Source organism: Carassius carassius, chromosome 14 (genome assembly GCF_963082965.1).
Source record: "Carassius carassius chromosome 14, fCarCar2.1, whole genome shotgun sequence".
In the NCBI taxonomy this organism is placed as follows: domain Eukaryota; kingdom Metazoa; phylum Chordata; class Actinopteri; order Cypriniformes; family Cyprinidae; genus Carassius; species Carassius carassius.
Window position 1 is genome coordinate 33905953 of NC_081768.1, and position 14942 is coordinate 33920894.

Sequence of the window (14942 nt, forward strand, 5' to 3'; positions counted from 1 at the left end):
TCTATTTATCATTCTCTCTCCTTCACGCTCATCAATGGTCAGGTGCAACAATTATTTAACTCAACCCCCTCTTCCCTCAAACCCCCCCCCCCCCACACAACAATCATAACAATGCATCTTTACCACGTCACTTCATTACACTCCCCCCACCCATAAAGCAGACTCGTCCTCGAGTCAAATTCAAAACATATCATAGTCCCGGGACCACACCGGTGCCCTTCTTGCTCGTCCTAGACGCAAGTCCTTGGATAACATTGCACCTTGTTGGACCTCCCCAGTCATTGGAACTTGGCTAGTCATGGATTGTTTCATATGCCCCGTGTGTGAAGATCCTTGACCACCCTGGTCCTGTGTGGTTGGAGCCAGCCGTTCCCTTTGCCCTTGTGATCCCACTGAGGCAGCACTGCTTCCTGGCACACCACTTGCTTCACTTGTAGGTGTGACTGGAGGCCCCTCAGATCTGGCCCCTGGCACTGCCACCTCGCTCTCTCGACCCACCGTAGAATCTGAAGTCTGCAGCCAGGTCTCCTTAGGTGGGACACCAGCCATCCGTGGGCTCTCTGCACCCTCTTGGCTGGTAACCTCTGTTACAGAAGCAAGACATTGTTTAAGTCGGTTGAAGTGCACCACTATTTCTATTCCCCCCTCAACTGGCACAAGTCTGTACAGAACTTCAGTTATCCTCTCCTTGACTTTATAAGGCCACAGTTTGGACACAGCCAATGTCTCCAACAGTCTAGCCACATACTCTGACGTGGAAGAGAATATTTCCCCCCCACCCACATTAAGCATAACGTCGACAGGAAGGATGATCTCTCTCCCAAAAACCACTTTGTAGGGTGTAAACCCAGTACTGGAGTGAACGCTGCTTCTATAGGCCATCATCACATACAGCAACAGGATGTCCCAGTTAGCTTGGTTATCATCTACAAACAGAGACAACATAGAGGCCAGTGTTCTGTTAAACCTTTCAACCATCCCATCCGATTGAGGATGATACGGTGACGTCCTGGTCTTATAAATGTTCAGCAACTGGCACACTTCTTTAAATAACCTGGATTCAAAATTTCGGCCCTGATCAGTATGTATTATCCTGGGGGTTCCAAAGAGGCACACCCACTGTTCAACCAGCAATTTAGCCACCGTCTCCGCTTCCTGATTAGGAAGAGGGAATGCCTCCGTCCATTTGGAAAAGTAATGTTCACATGTTCAAACCCCCCTTCTTCTTGTGACAATACAGCCCCAATACCAGCATCGCTAGCATCCGTATCTACAATGAATGTTTTAGAGGGATCAGGGTATACAAGAACAGGAGCTGACAATAAACTCACTTTGAGCTGTTCAAAAGCCGTTTGACATGCCTCTGTCCATTTAAAATGCCTGCCTTTCTCAGTGAGCTGGTGCAGCGGGCAGGCTATCTCAGCAAACCCCTTCACAAACCTCCGATAGTACGAGGCTAAACCCACAAAACTCCTGACCTCTGTTTGATTTTTGGGCACCGGCCACGGGCGCACAGCCTCTACTTTGGCGGGATCTGCTTTCACCCCCTTTGATGAGATGATGTGTCCTAAATACTGCACCTGAGTGGCAAACAAGTTACACTTAGTGGGCTTGACTTTGAGGTTAGCCTGGCGTAGTTTTATCAAGACTTCATCCAGACGGCCCAAATGTTCCTGAAAGGTCCGTCCAAATATAATAATATCATCCAAGTACACCAGACAGGTAGTCCACTGAAGATCTGCCAGCACCAGATCCATCAGTCGCTGAAATGTACTTGGACTATTGCAAAGACCAAAACTAAGGACATTGAATTCAAACAGACCCTGACGAGTGATACACGCAGTCTTATATTTATCCACAGGATCCAACTCCACCTGCCAGTAACCACTGGCTAAATCAAGAGTTGAGAACCAACAAGCTTTATTCAGACTGTCAAGGGCATCATCAATCCGTGGCAACGGATACGCATCCTTCCGGGTTACATAGTTTAATTTACGATAATCCACACAAAAACGGGGGCCGCCATCACGCTTGCATACCAAAACTACCGGAGCTGCCCAGGGACTATGAGAAGGCTGAATTATGTTATTTGCCAACATTTGCTTTACATGGTCCGCTACCTCATGTTGCAAGTGGAGGGGAACACGACGGGGTGGCAACTTCACAGGCTTTGCATCCCCTGTATCGATCTGGTGCATTGTCAGGTGTGTTCTCCCCAAATCCCCCTCCCCCTCACTAAACACAGACATATTTCTTTGTAACAACTCACGAATATCTCTTAAATCAGATGGAGTAAAATTCTTCTGATGCAACCCAAAATGAGCAATAAGCTTGTCAACAGACCAAGGCTCATTTGGGCCATCCTCATCCTCACCCATGTCCACAGGTTCAGCCTTACAGCCCACCTCAATGTCGGTATGCAAAGTTCCCAACCTCATACCCCCCTTTAATGTGAGGGCATCTTTCGTTACATTAATCACTCGTACCGGCAGTCTACCCCCCTCCACCCTACAGACCACCCGAGCTATCATTACATCACATTGATTTGATAATGTGTCTGATGGTTCCAACATACCCTCACAACAGGCCACGAAGGAATTGTCCACCTTTCCAGCAATGATTGCCTCACTACGTGGGGGAATTACAGTATCTTCCAAGACAATCACGGTCCGAGGTGTATCAATATCTGCCGGAACAATCAGGGGAAGCATTTTACCCATAATTCGACACTCCTTTTTACCAAAATCCACAACGACACCATATTTACTCAAAAAGTCAAAACCCAAAAGAATATCCTGGGATGGCACATCAGCTACCAAAAACTCAGTGATTAATGCCAATGAATCAAACTGGCAGACTGTTTGCCATTTTCCCAAAATCCCCATCAACCCTCCATTAGCTGCCGACACCTCACCATGATGTCCAGACAGTTCTGTTCCCCCTTTAGTTATTTCAAGCCAACATTGTTTTGGTATAACTGATAATGTTGCCCCACTATCTACCAAGAGAAGGGAGTCTGACGCACCTATTTTGGCTCCGATGTATCCAGAGCCACCCTGGTTGCTTGCAGAGGCCGCATATGTACCAACACGCCTGGGGGCAGGCAGTGGGCCTACAGTACCCGCCCCCTGTAGTTTCCCTGCGAGTATGGGCAGTCTCGTTTTATATGTCTGGTACACCCTAACTCCCAGCAACCACCCCCCGCCCCTTTTGCTCGATCTACGGCCCCTTGTAAACCACTACTCCTGGGCTCTCGTACAGGTTCCCTGAAAAATTGAGAAGTAGAAGGGTTTACCATAGACTGTTGAATGTTACTCACTGTTGTACGAAGAGATTTGACTTCCTGCCTCAATTCCTCCACCATTCCTAACATCATTTGCATTTGTTCTTCACTTTTAGTTTTCTCTACTACTCCCCTTACTTTTGCATCAGGCATTAGATGGGTTTGCTCCATATTCCTAAGAAGCTCTAATTCTGAAGCAAGATCAATTGCATCTTCTAGGGTATCAGGTTTTGCTCTGCGCAGGCTAATACGGAAGTCACCGGTTGCGAAATGTGTAAGAAATTGATCTCTTGCCAACATATCACGAGTGCAATCATCAGCTGTGGGGTAAGCTTTAGTGGCGAGACGCCGTAAGGCATTTCCGAATTCCCTTACGGTCTCATTGTGCATACGCCGGCGGGCTGTAAATGTAGCCCTACTCCAATCGCTACTATCACAGGGCTCGAAACATCTAGCCATAGCAGCTTTTAGCAGCGCATAATCTCCTTTAGCCTCAGCGGACAAACCACTATAAATATCTCTTGCACGCCCAGAGAGTAGAAGAGACATGAATTTAAGTTTTAAGGGTTCATCCCAATTATTTACATCAGCCGCCAAATCAAATTGTTCTGACCAATCAGACCACTCCCGGCCTACACCAGTGAATGTTTCAGGCATAAATACTGGCCGTGCAGTAGCTCTTAAGGTTCCCATCTCCCTTACCTGGCCCCCACCTTCAGGCCCAACATTATCCTCCCCCTGTAGCATTTTTACAACAGTGTCTAGGTTTCATAAGGTTCACACACAAAAAAAAAAACAAGATCCCACCGCTGCCACCAATGTAATAAACCTAGATAGGGAATTTAATGTTGTGGCTAGAGGAATCTACTCTACAGACCAAGCAACACCACAGGGGTAGAAACAGTAATCTTTATTATATATAGAATTCATGCAGTTACCAAACATGTCAGACTGGGTCAGGTTCTGGAAGTCCTAAGTACTAATGTTAAACAAATCTGGGCGAACAACACCACCATAGAAGCTGCTACACAGAGAACTGCAATAAATAGACCAAAGCTATGAAACACATATCACCCCCGCAGGACACGGCACACGTTCACACAACACGTAACCTTTACGCCAAAGACGCCATCAGACTGCCACATAAGAATTCAGTTCATCATAACCCTCCCACCCCATCATGAAATGGCTATACTGCTAGATTTAAAATGACACACACACACAAAGAGTTAAAAACTTAGCTCTCCCGGGATGCAAGACCCTCCCCCAGTGCAACTCAAGTGCAACAATTATTTAACTCAACCCCAACAATTATTTAACTCAACCCCCTCTTCCCTCAAATCCCAACCCCCCCCCCCCCCCACACACACACACACACAACAATCTTAACAATGCATCTTTACCACGTCACTTCATTACACATGCTTCTGAATTTGGGTGAAAAACACCTCTCAGCAAACAGTATGAAACAAATAAATATGAAGTTACTAAACACTGATGTAGCTGTTTTTTTCAAACATGTGGGCATGTAATGTCACCGTTTTTTTATTTAATTTTATTTTTTATTATTATTTAATTAATTATTATCTATTTATCAAGCCACAGACCCACCACAGTCTTACATTAAGACCAATTTGAACCCCTGGTTAAATGTAAATGTAATGGATTTTATAAAGTTTATATAAAAAAATGGAATATATTTTCTTTCTTTGTTTGTATGTTTTTGTTTTGTTTTGTTTTTAACTATCAATATGGTACATTTATTGGCAAGTTTAAAAGATTGTTAGATGAAAAGTAATCAGAATACGTGACCTAAAATGAGTATTACGTCACTAACTACAGTTTTCATCATGTAATCTGTAATCAGTAATGACTCATTAAAATATTTACCACCACCTACTGGCAGTTTTAGTTTCTTATAGACTTTTGTTAACATTGCTAGTAATATTTGTAACTTATTTTCAAGTAACAATTGCATTTAACAGTGAGTAAGAACAATCAACATATACATATAACGCAGGATTTAAAGGGGTCATATGATTCAATTTCAGTTTTTCTCTTTCTCTTTATTTTTGGAGTGGTGGAAGCTCTTGTTGCATGAAGAAGATCTGTAAAGTTGCAAAGACTAAAGTCTCAAACCAAGAGAGATATTCTTTATAAAAGTGAAGACTCAACCACGCTTCCTAAAACCCCTGGATTAAACACACCCCACATCTCTACATCACTGTGTGGGAAGATTTGTGTAATGCTGCTCAAATGTTGACGCAAAGAAAGAAGTCGTGGTTTCAGTAACACAGTTAGTGTTGAAGCAGTCATGTCAGGAAGATGTGTGTGTGTCTAGGAGAAAGAACAAGCACTTTATTTGTTCTTCTGAAAGTACTGTAGATGCATTTAGGAATCTTTAAAGGGATAGTTCACCCAATAATCAAAATTATGTAATTAATAACTCACCCTCATGTCGTTCCAAACCCGTAAGATCTCTGTTTATCTTCTGAACACAGTTTAAGATATTTTAGATTTAGTCTGAGAGCTCTCAGTCCCTCCATTGAAGCTGTGTGTACGGTCTACTGTCCATGTCAAGAAAGGTAAGAAAAACATCATCAAAGTAGTCCATGTGACATCAGAGGGTCAGTTATAATTTTTTGAAGCATCGAAAATACATTTTGGTCCAAAAATAGCAAAAACTATGACTTTATTCATCATTGTCTTCTCTTCCGTGTCTGTTGTAAGAGAGTTCAAAACAAAGCAGTTTGTGATATCCGGTTCGTAAACAAATCACTCGATGTAACCGGATCTTCTTGAACCAGTTCACCAAATCTAACTGAATCGTTTAAATGGTTTGCGTATCTAATACGCATTAATCCACAAATGACTTATGCCGCCTTCACACTGGCAGTTGAAATCAGCTCCAATACGGCTACGAAACGACCAGAAGTCATTCATTTCCTATGGAAATTCACAGACCGCATGCAAATGGCTACGAACCGGGTCCGAACGAGTGTGGTGCGAAAAAAATCGTGTCCGTTGGTCACCCGGATGCATTCAAAAAATTGAACTCTTGCAAAAGGCTACGGACAGTTCCTATCCGACAATTCCAGCGAAAGTTGGTGTTGCTATGGTACTGATAAACAAACCTGAATTCATAACTTTTAATAAAATAAATAATGATTTTATAACGATAAGTTGTAATGTCATTTTCTTATTTTCATGATTTTCTAACATTATAAGGGCAGTTAATACAATTAAAATGAATAATTAAAAATTGTGGCCCCCGCTCTCGGACACACTAGGTCTCTCTCGCTCGAGTGCAGGGTTGTTGCAGCCCTATATACCACTATATCACATTTAGCTGACCTGACATGCACATTCAGATACAGACAATATCAATCGTTCTAATCTCTCCGCCATTTTTGTTCTACTCGCTTCCGAAGATTTCTGATGCTTTTCAGCGGTGTAGTACAACGTCCACTGGGGGAGTATTGCGTATTACGGAGCTGATTTCAACTGCCAGTGTGAAGGCGGCGTTAAGCTGTTAACTTTTTTAATGTGGCTGACACTCCCTCTGAGTTCAAACAAACCAATATCCCGGAGTAATTCATTTACTCAAACAGTACACTGACTGAACTGCTGTGAAGAGAGAACTGAAGATGAACACCAAGCCGAGCCAGATAATTAACAAAAGACTGACTCGTCGTAATGAACAAAAGACTGACTCGTTGTGCTCGACGTAATGGCGTCATTGGCAATGATTGCAAGCCTTCGGTTTACCTGGGCTCATAACACTAGCACAGAATCAGTTCAGAATCAATCACCAAAAGAATCAGTTCGGTTCAGACGCTCTGTGTGTCGGTCTGCTTCACGCTGAATCACACATGCGCAGTATCATCAGCTCCTCGGTTCTCGAATCGGACACGTCTGACAGAAACGGTTCTTGACTCGTGAACGAGTCAGTCTTTTGTTCGTTATCTGGCTCGGCTCGGTGTTCTCTCTTCACAGCAGTTCAGTCAGTGTACTGTTTGAGTAAATGAATTACTCCGGGATATTGGTTTGTTTGAACTCAGAGCGAGTGTCAGCCACATTAAAAAAGTAAACAGCTTAAATCATTTGTGGATTAATGCGTAGACGCGAACCATTTAAAATGATTCAGTTCGATTTGGTGAACTGGTTCAAAAAGATCCGTTTACATCGAGTGATTCGTTCGTGAACCGGATATCACAAACTGCTTTAATTTGAACTCTCTCTCACAACAGACACGGAAGAGAAGACAATGATGAATAAAGTCGTAGTTTTTGCTATTTTTTGACCAAAATGTATTTTCGATGCTTCAGAATATTCTAACTGACCCTCTGATGTCACATGGACTACTTTGATGATGTTTTTCTTACCTTTCTGGACATGGACAGTAGACCGTACACACAGCTTCAATGGAGGGATTGAGAGCTCTCAGACTAAATCTAAAATATCTTAAACTGTGTTCTGAAGATAAACTGAGGTCTTACGGGTTTGGAACGACATGAGGGTGTCATTAATGACATAATTTTGATTATTGGGTGAAGTAACCCTTTAAGATTACTTGCAACAGAACAGCAACACATTTTATGGACGACCGTTTCCTGTGTGTGTGTGTGTGAGTGTGTTATCAGTGTGAGCATCAGTCTCAGTGTGTGTGTGTGTGTGTGTGTGTTATCAGTGTGAGCATCAGTCTCAGTGTGTGTGTGTGTGTGTGTGTGTGAGTGTGTTATCAGTGTGAGCATCAGTCTCAGTGTGTGTGTGTGTGTGTGATTGTGTTATCAGTGTGAGCATCAGTCTCAGTGTGTGTGTGTGTGTGTGTGTGTGTGAGTGTGTTATCAGTGTGAGCATCAGTCTCAGTTTTTGTGTGTGTGTGTGTGTGTGAGTGTGTTATCAGTGTGAGCATCAGTCTCAGTGTGTGTGTGTGTGTGTGTGTGATTGTGTTATCAGTGTGAGCATCAGTCTCAGTTTTTGTGTGTGTGTGTGTGTGTGAGTGTGTTATCAGTGTGAGCATCAGTCTCAGTTTTTGTGTGTGTGTGTGTGTGTGAGTGTGTTATCAGTGTGAGCATCAGTCTTAGTGTGTGTGTGTGTGTGTGTGTGTGTGTGTGTGAGTGTGTTATCAGTGTGAGCATCAGTCTCAGTTTTTGTGTGTGTGTGTGTGTGTGTGTGAGTGTGTTATCAGTGTGAGCATCAGTCTCAGTGTGTGTGTGTGTGTGTGTGTGTGTGAGTGTGTTATCAGTGTGAGCATCAGTCTCAGTTTTTGTGTGTGTGTGTGTGTGTGTGTGATTGTGTTATCAGTGTGAGCATCAGTCTCAGTGTGTGTGTGTGTGTGTGTGTGTGAGTGTGTTATCAGTGTGAGCATCAGTCTCAGTGTTTGTGTGTGTGTGTGAGTGTGTGTGTGTTATCAGTGTGAGCATTTGTGTGTGTGTGTTTGAGTGTTATCAATGTGAGCATCAGTCTCGGTGTGTGTGTTGTCAGTGTGAGCATCAGTCTCAGTCTGTGTGTGTGTGTTCGTGTATGTATGTGAGTGTGTGTTATCAGTGATAGCATCAGTCTCAGTGTTTGTGTGTGTGTGTGTCAGTGTGTGTTTGTCATCAGTGTGAGCATCAGTCTCAGTGTGTGTGTGTGTGTGTGTGTGTGTGTGTGTGTGATTGTGTTATCAGTGTGAGCATCAGTCTCAGTTTTTGTGTGTGTGTGTGTGTGTGTGAGTGTGTTATCAGTGTGAGCATCAGTCTCAGTGTTTGTGTGTGTGTGTGTGTGAGTGTGTTATCAGTGTGAGCATCAGTCTCAGTTTTTGTGTGTGTGTGTGTGTGTGTGTGTGTGAGTGTGTTATCAATGTGAGCATCAGTCTCGGTGTGTGTGTGTTATCAGTGATAGCATCAGTCTCAGTGTTTGTGTGTGTGTGTGTCAGTGTGTGTTTGTCATCAGTGTGAGCATCTGTGTGTGTGTGTGTGAGTGTTATCAGTGTGAGCATCAGTCTCAGTGTGTGTGTGTGTGTGTGTGTTATCAGTGTGAGCATCTGTGTGTGTGGGAGTGTTATCAGTGTGAGCATCAGTCTCAGTGTGTGTGTGTGTGTGTGTTATCAGTGTGAGCATCAGTCTCAGTGTGTGTGTGTGTGTGTGTGTGTGTGTGTGTGTGTGAGTGTGTTATCAGTGTGAGCATCAGTCTCAGTGTGTGTGTGTGTGTGTGTGTGTGTGTGAGTGTGTTATCAGTGTGAGCATCAGTCTCAGTGTTTGTGTGTGTGTGTGAGTGTGTTATCAGTGTGAGCATCAGTCTCAGTGTTTGTGTGTGTGTGTGTGTTATCAGTGTGAGCATTTGTGTGTGTGTGTTTGAGTGTTATCAATGTGAGCAGTCTCGGTGTGTGTGTGTGTTGTCAGTGTGAGCATCAGTCTCAGTGTGTGTGTGTGTGTGTGTGTGTTTGTGTATGTATGTGAGTGTGTGTTATCAGTGATAGCATCAGTCTCAGTGTTTGTGTGTGTGTGTGTCAGTGTGTGTTTGTCATCAGTGTGAGCATCTGTGTGTGTGTGTGTGTGTGTGTGAGTGTTATCAGTGTGAGCATCAGTCTCAGTGTGTGTGTGTGTGTGTGTGTTATCAGTGTGAGCATCTGTGTGTGGGAGTGTTATCAGTGTGAGCATCAGTCTCAGTGTGTGTGTGTGTGTGTGTGTGTGTGTTATCAGTGTGAGCATCAGTCTCAGTGTGTGTGTGTGTGTGTGTGTGTGTGTGTGTGTGTGTGTGTTATCAGTCTCAATGTGTGTGTGTGTGTGTGTGTGAGTCAGTTGTCTTAACCGTCCATGTCTTGTGTTCTGCAAACACATAGGAGCTTCATCACTGTATCTGTCACGACTCTGTTCCTCTTTCAGCTTGAACTGATGGTAAAACTAAGAACATTATTAACTGTCTTTACATTTATTCTGAAAGATGAAGCTCGTGATTATGGAAAGGGACGTTACATTTCCGCCGAGTGCTTGCGGTGTTCGGCCAATCAAAATGCACTGGGTCAGCTGGCCAATCAAAGCAGACTTCTCTTGTCAGAAGGAGGGGCTTTGTTTGAGAGAGACAGGACATAGAGGACCTACAATAAAGTACAGTATTTGAACAATAATGTGTTCTTTGAACATTAAAGCATGTCAACATATTCTGTTACACCAAATACACAAAATAATGCTCTTTAAAAAAGCATCATATGACCCCTTTAAGTATGAACAAAAAAGAATTAAAAAACCAGAATTAAAATAAATAAATAAAATACAATAAAGATATTAAATAATAAAAATAAAGAAAATGAATTATGTTTTACATTTCGTTTGATTCAAGTGGAGGGACAAAGGAAAACACCATCTAAAATCATTTGAATCTCTATTTACAGGTGACTCAGTAATTTTATTTATAATCTGAAAAGTTTTTTTTTAATTCAGAGCAAAATACAAAAAAATCTGGTTAAGAAGCTGTAATTTTAAACTTGTGAATATGACCTTTTCCAAGCAAGCACAAGATTTTAACATCATGATTTAAAAGAGCAAAGCCGGTGCTGGTCACTACGCAGGTGTCACTACAGCACTGCAGGAGGTCTCGGGTGATCAGGTGATCGGGTGACTACAGCACTGCAGGAGGTCTCGGGTGATCAGGTGATCGGGTGACTACAGCACTGCAGGAGGTCTCGGGTGATGAGGTTATCGGGTGACTACAGCACTGCAGGAGGTCTCAGGTGATCAGGAGATCAGTTGACTACAGCACTGCAGGAGGTCTCAGGTGATCAGGTGATCAGTTGACTACAGCACTGCAGGAGGTCTCGGGTGATGAGGTTATCGGGTGACTACAGCACTGCAGGAGGTCTCGGGTGATGAGGTTATCGGGTGACTACAGCACTGCAGGAGGTCTCGGGTGATCAGGTGATCAGTTGACTACAGCACTGCAGGAGGTCTCAGGTGATCAGGTGATCGGGTGACTCCAGCACTGCATGATGTCTCGGGTGATCAGGTGACTACAGCACTGCAGGAGGTCTCGGGTGATCAGGTGATCGGGTGACTACAGCACTGCAGGAGGTCTCGGGTGATCAGGTGATCGGGTGACTACAGCACTGCAGGAGGTCTCGGGTGATCAGGTTATCAGGTGACTACAGCACTGCAGGCGGTCTCGGGTGATCATGTGACTACATCACTGCAGGAGGTCTCGGGTGATCAGGTGATCGGCTGACTACAGCACTGCAGGAGGTCTCGGGTGATCGGTTGACTACAGCACTGCAGGAGGTCTCGGGTGATCAGGTGACTACAGCACTGCAGGAGGTCTCGGGTGATCAGGTGATCGGGTGACTACAGCACTGCAGGAGGTCTCGGGTGATCAGGTGACTACAGCACTGCAGGAGGTCTCGGGTGATCAGGTGATCGGGTGACTACACCACTGCAGGATGTCTCGGTTGATCAGGTGACTACAGCACTGCAGGAGGTCTCGGTGATCAGGTTACCGGGTGACTACAGCACTGCAGGAGGTCTCGGGTGATCAGGTGACTACAGCACTGCAGGAGGTCTCGGGTGATCAGGTGATCGGGTGTCTACAGCACTGCAGGAGGTCTCGGGTGATCAAGTGATCGGGTGACTACACCACTGCAGGATGTCTCGGGTGATCAGGTGACTACAGCACTGCAGGAGGTCTCGGGTGATCAGGTTATCGGGTGACTACAGCACTGCAGGAGGTCTCGGGTGATCAGGTGACTACAGCACTGCAGGAGGTCTCGGGTGATCAGGTTATCAGGTGACTACAGCACTGCAGGAGGTCTCGGGTGATCAGGTGATCGGGTGACTCCAGCACTGCAGAAGGTCTCGGGTGATCGGTTGACTACAGCACTGCAAGAGGTCTCGGGTGATCAGGTGATCAGTTGACTACAGCACTGCAGGAGGTCTCGGGTTATCAGGTGACTACAACACTGCAGGAGGTCTCGGGTGATCAGGTGATCGGGTGACTAGAGCACTGCAGGAGGTCTCGGGTGATCAGGTTATCAGGTGACTACAGCACTGCAGGAGGTCTCGGGTGATCATGTGACTACATCACTGCAGGAGGTCTCGGGTGATCAGGTGATCGGCTGGCTACAGCACTGCAGGAGGTCTCGGGTGATCGGTTGACTACAGCACTGCAGGAGGTCTCGGGTGATCAGGTGACTACAGCACTGCAGGAGGTCTCGGGTGATGAGGTTATCGGGTGACTACAGCACTGCAGGAGGTCTCGGGTGATCAGGTGATCGGGTGACTACAGCACTGCAGGAGGTCTCGGGTGATGAGGTTATCGGGTGACTACAGCACTGCAGGAGGTCTCAGGTGATCAGGTGATCGGGTGACTACAGCACTGCAGGAGGTCTCGGGTGATCAGGTGATCGGGTGACTACAGCACTGCAGGAGGTCTCGGGTGATGAGGTTATCGGGTGACTACAGCACTGCAGGAGGTCTCGGGTGATGAGGTTATCGGCTGACTACAGCACTGCAGGAGATCTCAGGTGATCAGGTGATCAGGTGACTCCAGCACTGCATGATATCTCGGGTGATCAGGTGATCAGGTGACTCCAGCACTGCAGGAGGTCTCAGCTGATCAGGTGATCGGGTGACTCCAGCACTGCATGATATCTCGGGTGATCAGGTGATCAGGTGACTCCAGCACTGCAGGAGGTCTCGGGTGATCAGGTGATCGGGTGACTACAGCACTGCAGGAGGTCTCGGGTGATCAGGTGACTACAGCACTGCAGGAGGTCTTGGGTGATCAGGTGATCAGGTGACTACAGCACTGCAGGAGGTCTCGGGTGATCAGGTGATCGTGTGACTACAGCACTGCAGGAGGTCTTGGGTGATCAGTTGACTACAGCACTGCAGGAGGTCTTGGGTGATCAGGTGAACGGGTGACTACAGCACTGCAGGAGGTCTCGGGTGATCAGGTGATCGGGTGACTACAGCACTGCAGGAGGTCTCGGGTGATCAGGTGATCGGGTGACTACAGCACTGCAGGAGGTCTCAGGTGATCAGTTGACTACAGCACTGCAGGAGGTCTTGGGTGATCAGGTGATCGGGTGACTCCAGCACTGCATGAGGTCTCAGGTGATCGGGTGACTACAGCACTGCAGGAGGTCTCGGGAGATCAGGTGACTACTGCACTGCAGGAGGTCTCGGGTGATCGGGTGATCGGGTGACTACAGCACTGCAGGAGGTCTCGGGTGATCAGGTGACTACAGCACTGCAGGGGGTCTCGGGTGATCAGGTGATCGGGTGACAACAGCACTGCAGGAGGTCTCGGGTGATCAGGTGATCAGGTTACTACAGCATTGTAGGATGTCTCGGATGATCAGGTGATTGGGTGACTACAGCACTGCATGAGGTCTCGGGTGATCAGGTGATCGGGTGACTACAGCACCGCAGGAGGTCTCGGGTGATCAGGTGATCGGGTGACTACAGCACTGCAGGAGGTCTCAGGTGATCAGGTGATCGGGTGACTACAGCACTGCAGGAGGTCTCGGGTGATCAGGTTACCGGGTGACTACAGCACTGCAGGAGGTCTCGGGTGATCAGGTGATCAGGTGACTACAGCACTGCAGGAGGTCTCAGGTGATCAGGTGATCGGGTGACTACAGCACTGCAGGAGGTCTTGGGTGATCAGGTGATCGGGTGACTACAGCACTGCAGGAGGTTTCGGGTGATCAGGTGATCAGGTGATCGGGTGACTCCAGCACTGCAGGAGGTCTTGGGTGATCAGGTGACTACAGCACTGCAGGAGGTCTCGGGTGATCAGGTGATCAGGTTACTACAGCACTGCAGGAGGTCTCGGGTGATCAAGTGATCGGGTGACTACATCACTGCAGGAGGTCTCGGGTAATCAGGTGATCGGGTGACTACAGCACTGCAGGAGGTCTCAGGTGATCAGGTGATCGGGTGACTACAGCACTGCAGGAGGTCTTGGGTGATCAGGTGATCGGGTGACTACAGCACTGCAGGAGGTTTCGGGTGATCAGGTGATCGGGTGACTCCAGCACTGCAGGAGGTCTCGGGTGATCAGGTGACTACAGCACTGCAGGAGGTCTCGGGTGATCAGGTGATCAGGTTACTACAGCACTGCAGGAGGTCTCAGGTGATCGGGTGACTACAGCACTGCAGGAGGTCTCGGGTGATCAAGTGATCGGGTGACTACAGCACTGCAGGAGGTCTCGGGTGATCAGGTGATCGGGTGACTACAGCACTGCAGGAGATCTCAGGTGATCAAGTGATCAGGTGACTACACCACTACAGGATGTCTCGGGTGATCAGGTGACTACAGCACTGCAGGAGGTCTCAGATGATCAGGTGATCGGGTGACTCCAGCACTGCAGGAGGTCTCGGGTGATGAGGTTATCGGGTGACTACAGCACTGCAGGAGGTCTCGGGTGATCAGGTGATCGGGTGACTACAGCACTGCAGGAGGTCTCGGGTGATGAGGTTATCGGGTGACTACAGCACTGCAGGAGGTCTCAGGTGATCAGGTGATCGGGTGACTACAGCACTGCAGGAGGTCTCGGGTGATCAGGTGATCGGGTGACTACAGCACTGCAGGAGGTCTCGGGTGATGAGGTTATCGGGTGACTACAGCACTGCAGGAGGTCTTGAGTGATCAGGTGATCGGGTGACTCCAGCATTGCAGGAGG

General features: G+C 46.7%; 1 protein-coding gene across 1 annotated transcript; it reads right to left on the minus strand.

The window, feature by feature from the left end:
• Window positions 1-123: 123 nt before the first annotated feature.
• Window positions 124-3061, minus strand: LOC132156662 (uncharacterized). The gene is made up of 2 exons (XM_059565593.1): window positions 2576-3061; window positions 124-584 (listed from the first exon to the last, which is right to left on the minus strand). The coding sequence occupies exons 1-2, from the start codon at window positions 2883-2885 to the stop codon at window positions 181-183; spliced, it is 714 nt and encodes a 237-aa protein (XP_059421576.1). The 5' UTR covers window positions 2886-3061; the 3' UTR covers window positions 124-180.
• Window positions 3062-14942: the final 11881 nt, after the last annotated feature.

What these genes read in the sequence shown, in the direction of transcription:
- LOC132156662 (XM_059565593.1), bottom strand. Translation starts at nt 2,885, where the DNA reads ATGGGGATTTTGGGAAAATGGCAAACAGTCTGCCAGTTTGATTCATTG. An exon ending in CTTCGTGGCCTGTTGTGAGG is followed by an intron (nt 585 to 2,575) that starts GTATGTTGGAAC and finishes CTTCTGTAACAG; the next exon opens with AGGTTACCAGCCAAGAGGGT.